Raw genomic sequence first — 20,268 nt, 5'->3', positions numbered from 1 at the left:
GCTTTCAAAAAGAAGTCTGATTGTGTCGTAGTCTATAAGAAACTGAAACTTCTGAATGGATTTATTGCTTCAGTAAAAATTGTAAACAGGAGTTTATGATTTAAATCACTAGTTCCAAGTCTTCTTCAATGAAATAGGATGATCATTTTAGTAAATTGTTGTCCAGCTTGGAGTAAAATAGACCATAAAGCATTAGGGCGGGCTATGTAGTGATTGACAGGTTAGTGCCACTACCAGAGCTGTAAACTCTGTCTCCACGTCCCTCCTCCGCATTACAAATATGGTCACTTCCGCTCACTGGTTGCAAAAAGCCAAGATGGCGACGGCCAAAAGGTCAAACTGGAGGCCCCAAACCAATGGGACACAACATGACCATCGTCCACTTGTTATACAGTTTATTGTTGAAACTTTTCCCCAAAATGTTTCTGAAATCTTCCAGTAGAGAGTAACAGCGTTCCCAAAGAAGGGCGTGGCCCGGTACAGATTTGGCTTTAAATGTAGAGCTTTAATCTTTAATATCTTGAACCCCGTAATCACGACTAATCATGACTATTTTTTTTTTGCATCAACTACGATATTCTACTTTAAAAGAAAACACATTATATTTGTAGTTGCAGTTCATTTCCTTCTCTTCCCTGCCAAACGGTTGTCAAATGCATATCAGATCCCTCAATGCGTTTCAAAAACAAGCCATTTGTTCCTGCTTTTCATTTAGTGGCAGATTTCCACAAATTGGGCTTCAAAGCCGCTCTTCAAACAGAAAAGGAAGCAGAGCAATTCTTTGCGCCTGAGGCTGAATTTAGGCAAGAGGACGGATTCCTTTCAGTTGAATAAGCAGTGTGAGTCCACAGGAGTGTAAACGTAATGCGGGTAGTACAGTGGGCCTGCGGGCGCTGTTAGCAAAGCCACACGGAGGCTGTGGACAAAAGTTACAAACTGCAGCAGGAAAAAAAACAAAATGTAACCTCTGGCGGCGACTGAAAAGCCGGTGGCTCTTTTTACGGGCGTGTCTGAGTTGGTTGTGTGAAGTGGTGGAGTGCAGCGTGGTTAGCGCTGTGGCTAACATCGACAACGTTACTTAAGGAACCGTGGTGTCGGGATATAGTGAGCTCCAGCTGTGACCCCGGTTTGAGATCCCAACATTAAGAGCACTGACACCAGCCACACATTTACCACCATGTACTGTGTGTGTGTGTGTGTGTGTGTGTGTGTGTGTGTGTGTGTGTGTGTTTCATGACAAAATGTTAGGCTGCCTCTGCCTTCTTTTATCTAAGTAAGAGCAATATAGTACCATACTTAAGTATTATTTAACTGGTACTTTAATTGAGTGACTTTTTGCTACTTCTATGCCACATTTTATAGGTAAATATTCTACTTTTTGTCTTCACTGCATTTGTTTTCCCAGCTCCTTCACCCACCTGTCCCCTGCAGTCCTCGCTGCCGGCACGCTGCCGGACAGCGAAATCCAAAAATTGCAGATGAACGTAATGATTGAACGCACTGATTGGTTCAGAGCAGCTGTCAATGAGTTTTCAAAAAAGTACACTGCTATCAGCGTTATTAGGGACTGTTGGAAGAGGAAAAAAAGAAAATTATTATCGATGCATCTCTACCCAACATAGTGTCACCTTCCGAAAATAATAGCCCAAGAAATTTTTCTGGAAAACACAAAAACTTGACTAAATATAATAAGGGTGCACCAGCTGCCTCAAGACACAACAGGCACTGTAATACCGGTCAAATTATGTTATGATCATTAATATTATGTTCGAGTGAGATTTTCATTGAGAAAAATGCTTGCAGAAATGCTAACTAAATTGCTAGCTTAAATGCTAGCTTCAAATAGCTATCTTTAGGCCGTTATGCTATGAAGGGTAGAATCACATGATCTGTTCAAGGATGTCGGTGATTTTACCAGAGGTGGCCAGTATCACGAGGAGATGATTCATTATCAGACATGAAAATATTTTTTGTAAAAAATATGACAGGCGTTTATTTTAGGAAGGTGACAATAGACATTTGGGGTTTTTTTGTACAGTTAAACTCAGTGTTTGGGAGCTAACTGTATGAGTGAGCTTAAATTAGGATATTCTCATTCCGGCTGCAACCCACACTCTAATGTGCTTGTCATGCTTGTCGAGCTTCGGTGACGTGGCCTCGCTGGTAAATCTCCTCGGAGGCGAAGACGCTCACTCATGCAGCTGTGAGCCTGAATGTGAAGCATCTGACAGGACGGCCTCTCGGCGCCGTGAGGACGGCGCGTCGACACCGCCAGTGCCGTCCAATACCGTATATTGTCTTATGCAACAATAGAGGACAAAGCGTCTTTTTTAACGGCCAACACAATCGACGAGACATTAATATACATTGTAGATTGAAGCTAATATTGCTTAGTGGCAGCATGTATGAATGGAGCACAAACATGGTGAACCCTCTTCTATCTGTGTGTGCTGTCAGCGTAGCTGTGTCAGAGTCCAGATGGACTTTTCCATCCTGGTACGGGAGCCCAACACAACCAAGCACGCTTCTGAGGGCTCCAAGCAGCATTTAACTTTTACATTTTTATTTTTTTGGAACAGAAGTTGATGGCAATAACAAAACCAGCCAAGTATAACAGACACACTGCTCGCTTAAACAAACAAAAGGAACATGCACACAAACTGGTGTTTTTAATTAACTCAACCATGACCGTGTAATTTGAAATCGTGGAGACGCGCCGTGTTAATGCATTTTTAAAGTCGTGAGTTGTTCCTTTCCCTGTTAACCTCGTTTTTTTAATCCGTCTTTTGCTCTGCCAAACACAAAACAACTCTCCAAAAGTTTCATTATAACCATTTTCAATTACTCACACCAACTTCGAGAGACCAGCCGGAAACCGTTTCCTCCATTCAATTTCTATTTGGGACAAAAAATTGCTGCATAACTTCGACGCGGCACAGAACGACGTGAAATTGGGGGAAAAAACAGCTGAAGAGTGGGACAATATTTAACACTCGACCCGTCATGTGTCTTTTTCAGTTTCTAAATGTATCAGCAGGTCAACCTAACAGAGACACAGCTGGTTGCTCTGTGATCCACCAACAGAACTGTTGGCTGCTTTTGGAAAATGGGGAAATAACAAAAAGAAGAAAATCCAGAATCTCCAAAATCATTGAACAACTTTTGAAGACTCAGCCAGAGTGTGTGGCCTTCTGTTCATCCTGTCAACCAAATCATTTGAAGGGATTGTTAAAGGGACCCAAATGAAAACAATTGTGTCTTTTATCAGATAATTTATTGATCTATTCTCCTTTTGTCCAGGTGTTTTTCTTTGTTTCTTTTTGTGAGGTTCTATTGTCTCGTCTCATCATATTCTCGTGTTTCTTTTGTACATTTTTGCACATTGTAAGTCTCCTCTGCACAAAACAGCTATTTTAAGATGAATGATTTCTTATTGATGAGCTATTGAAACACAATGGCTCCTGGTTTATTAGTGTGGGCAGATTACATTACATTTCTCTTAGCGGTTATCTGGCATAATTAGATGAACAGATTACATATATAATCTGTTTCTGTCCCCAGATGATGTATCCTCATGAAATTGGTGATTCCCTGAGTTTTACTCTGGTGCCACTATGACGTGGAGATTAAAATGTCTATTGAACGACTACCGGGCACCTTTCCATCCGATGCACATATTAATATCCGTCTCAGAATGAATCCTAATAACTGTCGTGAATCAGACTTTTAAATCATGAGTTGCAGTTTTTTATTTGTCTGTAAATCTACAAAACCTTTGACAAACTAATAGCAATTTAATTTAATGTTAGACATGTTCAATATGCTATCAGATTAAACTAATATGAGCATTGTTAATATGATGCCTGCTAGACATCAGCATGTGAGCAATGCCATTGTGAGATTGTTAACGTGCACGTGGTGTAAAGGGATTTGTGTTAAAAGTGGTTATCTGCAGGGAAAATGTTTACGCCTAAATGTCTGGAAGCAGAATATTGTGCAAGATAAAAACAAGTTGTGAAATGTGGAAACGATTACATCTCGATTTTTCTTTAAATAAATACAAATCTTATCCAAAATGTTAAGCTCATATGAGTCAGCAACAATCCCCCAGCCTCCGCTGTAATCCTACTCTACTAAAAGTATGATAGTTATAATAATAGTGCTGCAGAAAATGTTGAAACAACCAATAGACAAAAAGCTGCGCAGCATTTATTTACAACTAGATTTAATTTTCTTTTTTTAAAAAAATAACCTCTTTATGCTGTAGCCACGTCATGAACGCTGATCTCATCTTTGTCATATTCTCTCCTCCCCATCAGAAATGCCTACCGCAGTATACAGTGTATGATAAATCTTCTTCACTGACGCAGTAAAAAAAATAATTTCCCATTCCACCACTCTTTGCATTTCATCTCAGCCTCTTTACAAGCTGGATCACATATGAAATCTACTATTCGTTGGTGTGACATCTGTCTGCGGCGCCTTTGCTGCCGTTATCTCCCTGCCTCTGCATTTCTTATCAATGTTATTACCCTCTTTATGTAGTGAGGAGGCCGGTTCCCATCCACACTGCCGTGCAGCTCAAAACCCACCACAACGCTCCACAATCCCTCTCAAATATTAGCTCTGCATTTGATATTATTAAACGATGGCGTTTGAACATTCTCTCATCTCCTTGTGCTTTCTGGCTGCAACACACACACACACACACACACACACACACACACACAAACAGACACACTAAATGAAAAATATGTCAATATTGTTAATATTCACTAAAAAGACCAAAAAGGGTTTAAAACAGCAAATAAATGCGTTCATCTGGGTTTCATTTATCAAAGAGTGATGGGTCTGCAACCGTTTTGCTGGGAGAATGATACTGAACCATGAAACGAATGGGCTGGGCGAAGCGGGAGCATTTGTCACTGAGTGTGTGTGTGAGTGTGTGTCTTAATCTTTGCCCTTGAATGCCTGGCGTTAAAAAAAAACGAAAGAAGAAAAATTGCGCGGAGGGCGAACTGCAAGCTTGGAAACACGCAAGGGCCTCTGATGTGAGATGTTTCAAAGACCAGTGGGGGTGAGGGCGGGACTAGAGCAAAGGTAGAACCCTGTCCAAGATGGAGGATGAATCAAACCCCCAGTGGAAGCAGGAATGTGTCTGATCACAGCCACGGGGAGTCCTGCACTGCCATACATCATGTCTAAGGGTGTGTGTGCGTGTGTGTGTGTGTGTTTGAGTTGTAAGAGACGGCACTTCTCAAAGGCTGCAGAAGCCTGGAAGCGGCCTGGCGTGGAGATGCTCCGCCACCAATCTCAAAAGAGCATATTAATGAAATGCAGTAAGTATGATAAGACCCTCACAACCCGCCACTCCATCCGACATCATGCCGTACCTTGATCATCACCTGAACACCTGGGTGCCTGTGGCTCAGTGGTTAGCACGTGGCCACTATTCCACGTCCTTGTGTCCTTGAGCAAGATACTTAACCCCTAATTGCTCCCCTTTGCTGTGTATAGCGCAAAAATGTGAGTCGCTTTGGATAAAAGCGTCAGCTAAAAGTAATAAACAAGGCGGGGTCCGAGGCCCAGGCCGGGAGGAAGTGACTCAGTGGTCTGCATTTCTTCATAAATAAAAGGAATTACATAAAACATGCAAAATCAAAAGAATACATGTATTTATCAGAGCAGTCACATAACAGTGTACCAATAAGATTGTTCAAAATTTAGATTATTGATGGCACGAGAAACAGCTGTATGCAGCGCTCAGAAACAGCTGCTTTTGTGGGGCTTGGAAACAGCTGTTTGCAACGCTTTGAAAACATCTGTCTGCTGCCTTCAGCCCTCTCTCCCCGAGCTAAGGAAGCGCATCTTTCCTGTTGAGCTCCTCCACTTTTTCAGTCCCACGGACAGCGCCGCGAATCTCGGCGGCGAGCGCCTCGGATAGCCTCTCTGAGGCGCGGCGGTAACGGAGGCCCGAGGACGCACGCGGTCGGTATCACGTCGTACGCAGAAGGCAGTGGGAGTGGATGTTGGTGACGAACACCATTTGGCTCGTTTAAAAAAGGGAAAGTTTGGAGACGAAGAAAAAAGATTTCATTCATAAAGATATATCAGAATAGAAGTTAACCCACCGTGATCCCTCCTCCTCCTCCTTAAGGAATTCAATTATCTGAACTGCTGCTTGCTTCAGTTGTACAAATGGGTTGAGCTCCAGTGCGCAATTTAGCCAAGCCCAGATAATTCCATGGATGAATGCGCATGTGAGCCTGCTTACTTTAACATCACACACACACACACACACCCACACACACACACACACACACACACGATTGCCCCCGCTCTCAGGTCAGGATCAATAAGTTGATTGATTGAGCGCGGACAGATATCTCGGCAGCGGGCGGCATACGGGTACGGGATTGAGTATGGAAGACACTGGCCCTCAAGAAACCAATCGATCTGACCTTTAGGGATCGATGATCCACTCCAGACGAAGTGAGCGCCGTCTGGCAGTTCAAACAGATTCGCCTAATATCAGAGTTAGACATTGTTTTGCTGTGCGTTCGTGTGCTTTGCGGCAACCCAACGCGGGAGTGACTGACCAACTACTTTTTTTTTTTTTTTTAAAGGTGCACGGCAGGAAAAGTTCTGCACTCATCCGACATGCTCAACCCAAGAGTCGGTGGGGGACGCGACCCAAATCTGACAAAGCAAGTAATTTGCGCTGTGACTTAATATCGCGTATCACAAGGGGCAGCAACGACAAGACGGCTCCGTGTTCCTCCCTTCCTCAAGGTATTCATAACAACTGGAATCGCAGGAGACAGCCTCAGTTACAAAACAAGACACACATACTGCACACACACACACACAGACACACACCCAGAGTGGCGACGCCTTGGGAGAGACGTCAACAACCTCGCGCTGGAATACTAATTGGACGTTCTACAGACGGCATTCTAATTACATCAGGATGAAGGTTGGGGTAATGAGTTTTTTTCTTCTTCTCTCTCCTTTCCTGTTGTTGAAAGGTACGCCGTACTTGTAATTGCTTCCCTCTGTTTTATTTGTCTTTCGACTGTAGTTCATTTACTGGCAAGAGAGTGAGACAATGGAGGACGGCGGCGGCGCCGTAGCTTACACAGGTAATTATTATCCCCGGAGGTCGTTTGCCCTGAATGCCGTCGGCCTCGGTTGGAGCTCCATCCATCTCCGGTAGGACCACGGCGGGCCGCGTGGAGGTTTTGGCAGCGGCGTGTGTGTCTTTCTTCGGCTCAGAGTGCCTCGCGTCGGTTTGTTTCTCTGTTTATTGAGATCCCCCCATCGGCTTTTGCCTGGCAGCAGCTGTTCTGTCTGGGGTCCGCCTAGCTTACACGGTGGCAATACAGAAATACACAGCCACGATACGCCGGCACCACCTCTAAATAATGCACGCCAGCAGGAAACCAAAACTAACAATTGACACGATTTAAATAACACAAGACAAAGGAAGTAAGCCGGCTCCGACTGAATCCACCAGCAGATGAACAGAATTTAACCGAGCCTATTTAACGGCTGAGCAACACACACACACACACACACACACACACCCGCACACACACCCACACACACACAAGAATGTTTATGCTACTTTCATGTTTCTGCTCATAAGCAGCCTGCTTTTGGACCTGCATTCTAATTGAAATATTGATTATTAATGTGTGGCCTTCGGAGCAATTGTAGTGAAGTTATGGGACTAAATCTTATGGGATTAAATCTTAGCAACACTGACTGTCTGGAATTAACACCTACACGTTCAATAATACATGGGAAATTAGATAAATCCGTATTATGTGTCGCACAGTGCTCATATGTATACTTATGTCTACGTATAAGTATAGAATATAAATTTTAAAAAACATAACCATGAACGATGCAGAACAGCATGCAACGTACTTCACAGGTCAACAGGTCTGCAACGTGTCGGCACTGACAAAGATGTCCGCCGCCAGCAGACACGCACAGATATTTATTTCTGTCCCCTCAAAGATGTGGAGAGGTGATTAAGTCGTCAGCTAACTAGTCAGGATACATTATTGAAACAACACGACGCGTAAACTAGTGATGAGGTCAGTGGAGCGCCGCTGCACTCCACTGACCTCGCCTTCATTAAAGGAGCGGCGTCGAAGGTAAAAAAAAAAAAAAAAAAGCCTTCACGGTTTGAGAAAGCATCCATATCGCCTCATTAGCAGTGAGTTACCAAGTGGTGTTTCTGAGTAATGAAGGTTGAAAGGGAAGAGGACCGCGTCGGAGCCCTGGGGGTTCGACTTCAGACGGAGAACTCAGAGGCTCGGGCTGATCCAGGTGCTTGTGCACGTCTCGGCCCGGTCTATACTGCTGATTGATTGTGCTGACCTGGAGTAGGAGGAGAGTGTGAATGCAGGAAAAGGTCAGGCGCTGGAATCAAACCCCCCAATGATACGATGCGTGCAGCGTTTTTTAAAGTAGCAAAGTTGCTGCGCGCCGACCGTAACATGCTAACCCGCGCCCCTCCAAGCATGACTCACTTTTACCGGTCCGACTGCCCTGGCTCCCCTGGCGGCCTTAACCTTCGCCGCCCTCGGAGATTTTGTCGTTACCGCGTTAAATCGAAACGACGCCTCCCTCGGCGTGCGGCCCTTCCTCTGGGAAAACCACGCCTTTTCCGAGGTCCAGGAAGAGGCACTTGAGTGGGAAGCGTATTCCTCTCACTCAACCAGAATCTGAAAACATCCCCTCGCCCACATCATTCAGCTGCTGCAGCAGTTGGGGTCCATCATCTCCTCCTCATTTCCTGATAACGACCAGCAGACTTCCCGCTGTTCAAAGCGCGTGTGCACGGGAAGTGAGTAAGTGGCCTCGATATACGTTTAACTTGAAACCGTTTTACATCTGAGCAGCACTTTTAATAGCGTGTCCTGGTTTCAAGCCGACGAGTCGGGGGATTACGAACCATCGAGTCAGAGAAATCACGACGAAAATATAAAAAAGAGGTCAAGTGATATGCAGCCGCAAACACCGCTGTTCCATCTATCGTATCCAGATTGCATCGCCTCACGATCTGCCGTCAACACGCGGGGTGAATGCGTCTCCAGCGCGGTCGAGTTTGAAACACCGAGTCCTGTCGAGCCGAAGATCTTGCCATCGCTCAACCCCTTTCTGCTACCAAATCACGTCCCATACAACTGCACTCTTGCCGTATAAGACGGGTTACGAGCCGCTCCTACCTTTGGTGGGTGTCCACGCTGTAGCAAGCTAGCGCTGCTGCTAGCTAGCTCCCCGCTGCTGCTGCTAGCTCCCCGCTGCTGCTGCTGCCCTGCGCCCCCGCTGCCGGAGTCGGGCGTGGAGCCGGGGCTGGTCCCGCTACCTTTGGTGGTTGTCGGGGAGCTAGCGAGGAGCTAGCAGCAGAGCTACTTGGCTACAGCGGGGCGCTAGCGGGGACACCCACCGAAGGTATGAGCGGCCTTTAACCTGACTTTAAGGGTACTTGTTTTTTCTAGGGAATTGTATGTTCTCCCGGATTACAGCCGCAGTTGGAAAGCAGTTGAGTAAACGGTTAACTTGGTTAACTTGAACACAAAAATACCCCCCCCCCCCAGAAAAAACACTCAAATCAATCACGCAAATCAATTGCTTATGTATAAGTTTTTTTTAAGTTCAGGGCTCGGCTTAAAATGACCCTCTTTTAAAAAAAGAGAGGCTGGTTTTCGCACTGGACACAAACTTGCTTACTTACTTGAAGGCCGTGAGCATTTTGACCCTACCAACACCCTGACCTCCTCCTAGTGTCCTCCTGAAAAAATAATAAATACTGCATGAGTTTTTAAAACGACATGGTCAAAACTACTTCAAAGCCGTCCCTCTCAGTTGCCTGTTAAACGCAGTGGACAGCTGCTTTACAGGCTTGAAGCATCATGTTCACAGACATCCTGTGATCTACACAAACCTTTTTTTTTTAGCTCAATATTTTATCAGTTTAACACTAAACTGTGCGACAGTGTTCAGCACTCCAGTCTTCCTATCAGAGGGTCGGTGGTTCAGCCCCGGCTCTGCGAATCCATGTCGATGTGTCCTTGAGCAGGACACTTGCTGTGTCTATGATGTATAGGGAAAAAAGGAAGTCGCTTCGAATAAAAGCGTCAGCTAAATGAAACATAATGTAACATGTTGCCCCAGTCCATTGCGGTATAAAACATAAAACATGTGATGAACAACTACGCGTTTATGTCATGTTGTTTCCGACTTTGTTGTTGTGTAACCTGCAGGCAGCGGAGATGACATGTTCAAAAGGCCAGTTATTGAAGGACATGGACAAAAGATGTGCGGCTGTGCATGAATTATGAAAAAACACATTATTCCACGTAATGATTCAGCATCTGCATTTCACATAAAGCGACTGTTAGTCATTCATCCGTCTCACGCCAACACACCTCGACTCCCAAGAAAGATGGCGCGTGTTATTATTCGAGGATCAGAGCAAAGAGATGCTTTCTGGGACGTTTCTGAAACACACCGCGGCTCGTCGGATAGAATCCTAATCCCTCCTATGTTTCAACAAACAGCTAGGCTTTTTTGTCCTTTCTTCTTCTAATCATGCAATAACTTCGGCAGGTCTTCCATCTCCATGTGGACCGGGTTGCCCAAAGTTTGCGTTGTGGAGTCGGAGCACGTTTCCAGCGCGTCTCTTCGTACGGAGCGCGGCACGAACACCGTGAAAAACTCGCCCTGCGTGTCTGCTGCTTCCAGACGGGCGGATGCTTCTTCTGAAACATACAGGAGAAGAAGGCTCGTTATGGACAAAAGGTCGCGGGTCAGAAGGAGCACTAACTATACTCTGACTTGCTTCCCGACATCGGTTCAATCAGAGGTCGGGCCGGGTGAGCCAACTTTTGTTTTCTACTGGCAAGACGACTGCAATTCTTAATGCCTCGCCGTGTTTTGGTTTTTTGTTTAGTTCCAGACGAACACAGGTCTGACCGGTGTGTTGCCATGATGGTAGCCATCATATCATGTCTTTTCTATTTTATTAATTTTTTTCCGCGCTTAACAGGTCGGGTTTGCAGACGGAGGGAGCCAATCCCAGAGCACAATGTTGCTTCAAATGCCAGGGCTATTATGTTCCAGGTCCAAAACAGATAAGTAGAACAAATTGCCTCTCACCCCCGGTAATGGTTCATAATTATTTGCTCAGATAAGAAGGGATCGGGGAGCAGGTGAAAAAAAGAAGAAGAAAAAGGCATTGGATGGCTCTCCTGCCTGCGTGGCAATTGGGCCATTGATCTGTCCAGATATAATCTCACTGGAGGTGAGAGCGACGACGCACTCCCAACTTTTCTTCTGGCTCATTTTCAGACGAAACTTTCAGAAACTTTGCGAGGAGCTCCTCGTGATGAGGATCGCCTGCAGAGTTCTTTATACCAATGCATATGAGCCGGAGGGCTCGAAGTACAGAGTGAACCCAGGGCCTCTGTGAGAGGGCTCAGGAAGGTGTCCCCACTGGGGCCCCGGCTGAGGCGCCGCAAAAGGCGCTTTAAAAAGCTCGCGGGGCGGTTTTGCTCAAGCGCGCATCAGCTGCAGCCTTCGCTCGCCTCCACGTTGCCTTGTCCTCCCAACAAGCGGATCACGTATCGACCGAGACCGAGCAGCGCTGACACGTCACGGTCGGCGGGAAAATAACCGGCGGAGAACGATCGGCGAGTTGCCGTGCCCGGCCAAGTTCACCAGGAAACAAGTTGCGTGCCAGCCGGCTGCACACACACACACACACACACACACACTAAGGTATGCGTGTGTTTTGTGTGTGTGTGTGTGTGTGTGTGGCATTGTGGTCAACCAGTGAAACATTTATAGCTTCACCAAATTTAGTATGCGTCACATAAGGCATTTTTCTACATAATTCAAAGAAAAATACAGCAAGATGCAACATTGATGATGAAATGCAAGACAGCAGCGACACGAGTGACCTCTTCAAACATTTAAAACACACCTGTAAAAGTAATAAGGAGGCTTATGATTTAACCAGACTATTTATATTGCTGAATTTTCTTTCTTTCTTTTTTTTTTTAACATAACAAACGTATTAAATTGAACTATTTGATTTTGTAATGAATTTGTTAGCAATGACCGTTATGTGATTTAAGTGTAGAGATCTTTTTTTTTACTTAAACACCCATTTACACCCATTCAAGAAATGATTGAGATGGGCACTTTTAAAATTGGAACAAAAAGTATCGGTATTGTATTAATTTGAAAAAGTTTAGTTTCACCCGTCTGTAATTTACTTCTATAAGCTTAAGCTTTTTATTAATATCCCATCCCAACTCCTGTAATGCACAGCCCAGATGAGAAAACCACAAAAGGAGTCCCTGAGCCTGCAGATGACGGACGGCCGCGGGGCCGCTGCATCACAAGCAAACAAATCAGCGGCTCCAGCAACACAGCGATCTGCTGGAGAGCTGCTCCGCGCCCGTCGGCTCCGGGCTCTGACCCTCACGCCTCGACGTTCCGTGTGCGAGAGCGACAAATCAAAATGTGTAATCACATTCACACTGGCTTTGGCAGGAGACACAGAGGGAGATGGAGATGGAGATGGAGGTGACCCGCTCCGTGCCGAGAGGACGCGAAAGAAGCGCAATCGTTTTCTGCATTTGTTCGGCCTCTCCCACCCAAAACCGCTCTGGATTCAGCTCTCGTTTTCAATCAGCTCCATTAGTGTTTGAAGGGAAAATGGCGTTTGGTTGAGTGGATGTGTAGTCCTCGGAGCTCCGCCTCCCAGTTGCCGCTGCGTGTCACCACCTGTTAGCCAGCATGCTTCAGAAAAAACAAAACGCTTTCGCAACAGACAGGGCTAACGCGTCCAAACTCCTTCAGCGATCACCGCCATGATTCTGTTGGTCTGAACGATTCGCGTCCACTTTTTGCGCGAGTTGCCTCGCAGAAGGCAACCGTTGCCTCATGCCGTTGTTCTTATTACACTAATGTGCTAACCGCTCCCTCTGTCCGCCTGAGGGGAGGAGCAGGTCGCGCTGCTGGCACATGTCTGTAGCTGGCCAGACAAATCACGATAATGACCGACAATGATTGCGTTAAGAGACACGTTTCATTTAGCACATGCAGGGGTCAACTTATCTCCACCACAGTGGAATGGGAGCGACATTGTTCAGACGGCCACAGTGGGAATTGAACCTGCATTTCAGCAGTGGGATAGATAGCTACATATTATTCGGACATTACGTGGTTGTGTAGAAGACGTATTCAGACCTTGTACGCGGGTAAAAGTGGGTAAAAATACTCTTTTCATGTGACACTTGAAAAAATCTCACAGGCAAAAATCACAAGTCAAGTTGTATGAAAGTATTTTCATGAAAAGAAACTTAAAATACTGAAAGTACTCATTATGGCCCATTTCAGATTCATATATATATCATATTACTGAATTATGATTAGTTCAACGTTAATGTGCAAATGTGAGGATAGATGCATTTATTTAATACATCATGTATAGTTTAGTTGATTTGTATTGTAGTGCTAACTTATTATTATGGAGTAAATATTGATTCCAACATTTGAATAGCAATTTGTTAAATCATGAGGTATTTCATGTGAATGAGCCCGAGAGGCCGGACCACTGGAGGGGGCGGGACTTCCTTTAAACCCCGCCCCCTCTCAGCCGTCGCTCCTGCGGATGATCGTCACAAGATCCCGGTCATTTAACACTCGGGGACTAAAGTATTTTTTTGGTTCACGTGCCTCTCAGCAACTTCCACGTGGATGACGCTGCACCGTGAGTGCAGGACGTGAGTGGATGTACTTCCTGCGTCTGCGGAAAGCCCCGGTGGACGGCAGCAGGACTCGCACTCGGTCGAGTTAACATCTGCGTAAGTCGTCGCCTCGTGTGTGCACAACTTCACGGTAACGACCGGCATCTCTGGACGAAAGCTTCAAAGTTGAACATCTAACGGCGGACGAGTTGGATACGGTAGAAAACAGCTCGAGCGAATCCACTCATCACAGCCATTAAGTATTCATCCCTTATTTCCATCCCTTTTAAATCACAAGCGCCGGTGAAATGTGTGGAGACAGCAGCTCGCCCGGCTCAATTATTCAAAACACGCCAACTGTATTGTGGCTAACCAAGGGCTCCAACATGATTATGCACATATATTTCCTTTGTACTGTGCGTTGCCAACCTTCAATCATGATCAGTATGATTGTGCTTTCTATTTTGTCTTTTGCACATACACATGCGCGACTTTAACGAGGACTGTTACGGGGTCAGGGAGAAGGCCGCAGAGACCTGGCGTCGCCTTTGATTGCATTGCTCCGGAGCTCTTTAATGTGGATGCCATATGCATTTTTAATTAAAATTGCTGTGGTTTTGGGGATTTAGCGTCTGTTATAATTAACGCAATAATAATCAATTTAGGTGGGCAGAGAAAACCAATTTTGGTAATTTTGTATAGTCAAGGTCTTTTAACTGTACTAATCCGGGTTGCTGTGAGAATATATTGTATATGCTCTCCTTCAATTCTGAGTTAATAGATCCATATTTAGGGCAAGTGTGCAAATCCGACTTGATAGTGAAGATTATGTTGGTGTCAACAATGAATAAATGTGGACTGAAATGTACATTTACGGAGTAATAAGGGGCCAAAAACACATTTTAGGGGCCCGTGTGGAGCATTCAGGGGGATCTATTGGCTGGAATGGAATATAGTATTCTGAAATACGTTTTCAGTCGTGCATTTATATGCACCTCAAATGAATAATTGTTGTGATTTCTTAGCTCAGAATGAGCCTCTTCACATCTAGAGTCCACCATGTTGCACCGCCATGTTTCTACAGCAGGAAAACACATGAACTCAAGACCACCGCAGGTCTGCAACACGCTCATGACGACGCAGTTGTGGTAGTTTGTGTAATAACCGTGAGTCACTACAACAAACTGCTTAAAGTGAACACTGCATAGATCTCATGCACATTCAGCCAACATTGGAGCGGTTATTACTTTGGTAATTACATGGTGTTAAATATTACCTATTTATTGTCAACACTAATCCCCATTTTATCATGTTTTTACCAAAGTTTTATGTGACGTGCATTGTTTCATAGTTGTAAAACAGTCATCTCTCTTAATTGATGAAGTGTGAACTGTGATGTGTTTTGGAGTTTTCTTTTGTTTACTCTAAAATGATATTCATCATTCTGGTAATGCCTCAACCACTGATCGCTTCTCTACTCCATTCACAGCACCTCTCTTCTCTTACCAGTCAATACAGTACATTTCACTTTGTTTCCCTTCCAATTTCATCCAGCACTCCAGTCATCTGGTCTCAGACTCGTGGCTCATGATAGGAAAGTAAAAAAACATTTAAGGAAATAAATAGACTCCTCTGTCTCCCTCCATTTCACCATCACCTCAGGAGATAAGACAGAAACGCTTTTCTCATCTTCCAAGGTTTGAAAATGAACGACGCGGGGGCGTAGGGAAGATTTGAAGGCAGGGTCCTACAAGATGTCTCAGACTACTGGCTCAGTAAACTATATTCAGCCCTATGCCGGAGAAAACTTGAGGAAAAAGTTATATGGTATGTATATATGCACCCGGCAGGTATTTCGGCAAGTTTATTATGCTTCTTAACTCATCAATAGTTTGATAGCCCAAAGGCTTTTTGAGAGAAGTCGGTGGTGCTGGACGGCTGAGTCAAACTTGAATTATAAAATAAGAGACCGGGGTTCAAGTCCTGTGAAAAAGCCAATTTTTACACACGGTTGACTTTTTTATTTTGTATTTTTTCTTATTATTTTCAGTGTCACTTTGGTTCGAGCAACAAAAACTCCTTGGTGAAGTTTTGGGGAAACACACCCAGCCGGGATACCGTTGCACACATCTGATGCGCGACTGGGTCGAGTGCAGATAGCACTCTGGTCTCCTCCATGCTACATGCACTGACACACATCGGCTAATCCACCCGGGTGCAAGCAGCAGAGGTCTCGGTGTGCACAGTAAAAAGTGTTGAAATGTAGTATTTAAACTAAGAATGAGGATTTGAAAGCAAACAGTAAACCTTAAATGACACATTGGAATGAGAGACACTAGTTTGATTAAATAAACATTTAAATAGATGCCTGTATGAATTCCTGCTTATATTTTGAGTGTTTTTCTTTTAAAAGTATATTCATTATTTCAAACTAGTGTAAATAAACGTCATGAACACATGAATATAACACATTTCTATGACTTTTACAAAAACTTTCATTTTTTTAATGACTTTGAAAATTCCAGGACTTTTCCAGGTTTTCCTGACCGTACGAACCCCGATGAAGTATTCTTGGCTTCTGGAACTTGGTGCTAATTGCGTCTGCCAGAGTAATCTTAATCTCACACCTGCAAACACGCCACACTGCCTCATAGTTTCACTATTACAATTGGAGGATGGCTTAAAGTTGCCAAAGTAGGAACCCACAATGCAACAGCGCCAAAAACAACGTGACTTGGAAAGTGACTTTCCCAGAAAGTAACGCTTGCGTTCTTTATTACGGTCAATGGACCCAGAGGATATGAAAGTATGAGAAGATTGAGAAAGATGTTGAAAAATGAAATTCCCCTGCAACGGGGGGAGCGTGATACCTTCGTTCTTACCTTCCTCCCAGCCCTGGGGGCTTCCTGCCTTCTTCTCCGTTTTCTCGTTCCTCTCCTCCCGGAGGTCTCCGGCAGCCACGATGCTCCACGTGAACTCTGATCCCTCCAGCTGCTGGTCACACGCTCTGCTACCGCCATGGCATCGCTGATCTGGAGGAGAGCAGAGGCATTTACATATGGACTCAAGGAAAGAAAAAAGAAGAAGAAAATCGCAAACTCATTGTGGAAAAGAAAAAACGATGGCGGCGGCGGCGGCGGCGGCGGCGGCGAGGGCTTCAATACCAGGCGAAGATGAGTGGAAATGTAAAACGCTGCACAAGCATTTCCAGAATACTATAATAATAAAACATAAACCGCCGGGGGAAAAGGAGTTGTTCGGTTGAATAAACAAAACGTTGCCGCAGCAGGATCTGTTTTTGAAGTGAAAGTCCGCAGCTTCAACAGAAGAGGCTGCAGCTCCTTTAACTACAGTGGGAACAGACGCTTTTTGAGACCGTCCTCAGTACTCCGCTTCGTTCCACGATTTGACTGAAACTTTGAAAGGATCAGAAGGAAGAGGTAATAACAGGCTCAAGGAGGAAGAACCTTGTCAGGTGGATTATTTTCCTTCTTCTTCAGATTTAATGGCCTCATCCTTCTTGGTTGCACAACATTCCCTTTGTGTCAGCACGCGAAGCGAGAAAGTAACGGCTTTAATGGCAGAACCACCCAGGGAGGAAGGGGCGGGTTATACAAATGAAGTCTTCATTTAAATACTGCTGCCGTCAAAACTTCAGCTGGCTGTGGTGGAAGTTAAGGTATTTCAATACTGCTGTAATATCCGCCCTGAAAAATGTGTTCAAGGAGAAAATTAAGGGTCAGCTTTCCTCCCAATCATCCTCCCTCTCTCTCTGTCTCCTTCCCTCTCTCTCTGTCTCCTTCCCTCTCTCTCTGTCTCCTTCCCTCCCTGTGGACGGGCCTCATGGAGACTCGCCCCTCGGTAAATCTCTGTTTAAGGGATCTTGGTCACTTTCAAATGACTTCTCGTGCTTTTGGCTCTAGAGGAGAGGAACTAAAGTGTGCACCAGTCTGTGTCTCTGGAATAAAGTGGTCCTCTATCTGGGTTTAAAACAGGTGGAGGGCTTGACTGTGACTAATATATGAAAAAAGACCACATTAAAGCTATGAACATACAAACACGTTTGTGTGATAATGCCATGCTGCATTAGACTGGTATTTGGTGTTAAAAAAAAACTCCCAACGATTAACATAATCGTTTTTTCGCACAGTTTTGAAAGAGTGTGTCTTCAGATCCGAGCAGCAGAAAGGTGACAGTGGTTCTCACAGCAGCTTGACTACGACGAATCATGTCCCAGCTCATAAAAGACACACAACACAACATTTAGTCATTTCTGGGATTTGGTAGAGCTGCCTCAACACACCACAAATATGACATATGGAAGTAATACCAATTCGACATGGCAGTACGTTTGAGGACACATAAATAATAAACATGCAAGATATTTTGACATTGTGGCTGCTACTGCTGTAAGACATTGTGTACTGCTCTCCATGTGTGTGGACGTTGGTACACAATGAATCCGGGCGTCAGGATGTAGCCTCCAAGCTCCAGATGCTTTATTGTGCAGCACCGACGTACGCAGATAAGAGTACAGCGAAAAACTAACAGAAGAACACAACGAGCAAGATGGATATGAATTACACTTTGCAGGTTGAACTTTATGAAGCTGTTGATTCCTCCGTGGTGAGGGCAGCGCGCGACACGGTCATGTCTGCGCACATTAAATAGCCTGGAGGTTGTTTTTTTTCAGTGTGAGAAATACGATGTGTGGCGGGAGGGCGTGACTTAGGACCGAAATGCGTGACAGTCACGCTCAATGCGTGACACTTGAGAGCCCTGCCAATCACACGTCTAGGGTCTCCAGAAGGCTCCTCCATGTATTGTAACCAGGCTCCTCTTACATAGAGGAAGACAGGAGAAATGTGATTAGATAAAAATAAAAAAAAGCTGTTAAACAGGTCCCAGGACACAACAAGAGGCCTGAAGGAGCAGAGGAACAGAGGAAGGCAGCGGCGACATGAGAAAATAAGCTAATAGGGAAAAATAGAGAAGGCTTAGAAGGCCCGCCACTGATATATATATATATATATATATATATATATATATATATATATATATATATATATATATATATATATATATATATATACATATATATATATATATATATATATATTCCCAGTCGTCTGCTGTGTTATTGACCTTATTTTATGTTGCGTCTCTCCTTCTAGACATCTTTTTTTTTTTTAACTTCTGAGCATCATTTCTTCGTAGATATTGGGGTGAAGGGGACGACTATCTTAAGATTGGTGGTGGATTTTCTATTAAAAGAAACAGCTGTTAAAGCCCGCTTACAAGGCAAAAACATGAGTTAAATCACAAAGATGTTATAATCAACAGAGGGAAAGAAGTCTGAGGATTTCTTTGATATCCTTGTTATGTTTGTGGAGTTTAAAATGTGACCGTGAAGGTCTTTTGGGGTAGAAAACCTTCTTTTTTTTCCCGTTGTTCCAGGATAAATATTCTCAGTAAGACATCATGAATGTGCTCGATGTTTTAGTACCTTTTCAACCCCCAAAGGAAGAGTGTAACTGTTAACTGTGTGCGTCTCCGAGTGTGTCACATGAGTTACATTGAGTAACAGCGTAATCTTTATGAAACCATGTGAGCACTGCTACTCCTCCCCACTCTTCTAGATTAACCCTACAGTACACACACACACGGAAAACAAAGTCTGCCTTTTTTCTTTTGTTAAGCTGGAATGGTAACCGGATAATTAGACCATATTTTCCAAACTTTTGCCCACTTCCCCAGCCGACAATAAGACCAGTAGACCGACTGGAATCCATGAGAGAAATCATTGATGTGCTTGTACCGACTTAGAAAAATGTCCACAATAGAACTTTGAATTGACTGAAAGTGAAAGACATTAAAATGAGCAATCATGTCTATCCACAACTGGGAAAACCTACTTTCTCAGAGTTTGCTTGTGCCTGTCTCTAAGAAATCAGAAGCAATTTCCCGTATTGATTTTGGAGGAAGAGCACTTCACTTCACTGTTTTGTAAAAGTTTCATTTTGAAATTTTTGTTCAGCCCAGTTAACTCTGACGCCACACTTCACACTGCACACACCTGCTGTGTTAATAGCGCTGCTATTCTCCAGATAGAAGACGTTCTAGTAGGCCACGGAGAACACGTACCAGACGTTCCAATAAGCCACGGAGAACATGTACCGCTGGGTCGCAGGGCGGCTGCGTTTGAACCCATGTTGAGGGTTTCGACATTCATTAATAAAATAATGTTACAACAGCTTCTGAAGTCTCTCCGGGTCTGCAGAAAATATATCTTTTTTGCCTATTTATATTATATAACAGCTGAATATAGATAGGAAAAGGAGAGAGCGGCAGAAGGGATGCCGTGCAGCTAAGGGGCAGATTTGAACAATTTCAGTTTAGTTCCGCAGAGAATTATGAACAGAGTTTGATATTTTGAACTTCAAATCATGGTATGGAAGCTTTGGCTGTAACTACACTGGCAAGGAGGGAAACA

The 20,268-nt window shown here is 44.4% G+C and overlaps 1 protein-coding gene across 1 annotated transcript in view; it reads right to left on the bottom strand.

Annotated features, from left to right (window-relative positions):
* The window catches only part of alk (ALK receptor tyrosine kinase), a 333,954-nt gene that overhangs the window by 172,235 nt on the left and 141,451 nt on the right, over positions 1–20,268 (bottom strand). The window contains exon 3 of the mRNA XM_068581094.1: positions 16,658–16,807. Within this exon, the coding sequence (XP_068437195.1) occupies positions 16,658–16,807 (150 nt within the window). The remainder of the gene's footprint in view (positions 1–16,657; positions 16,808–20,268) is intronic.

The sequence above is a fragment of the Clinocottus analis genome, unplaced genomic scaffold, assembly GCF_023055335.1.
Source record: "Clinocottus analis isolate CAN_PGR_092001 unplaced genomic scaffold, fCliAna1.0.p SCAF_17, whole genome shotgun sequence".
Taxonomy (NCBI): Eukaryota; Metazoa; Chordata; class Actinopteri; order Perciformes; family Cottidae; genus Clinocottus; species Clinocottus analis.
This window is presented reverse-complemented; position numbering and strand designations above follow the sequence as displayed.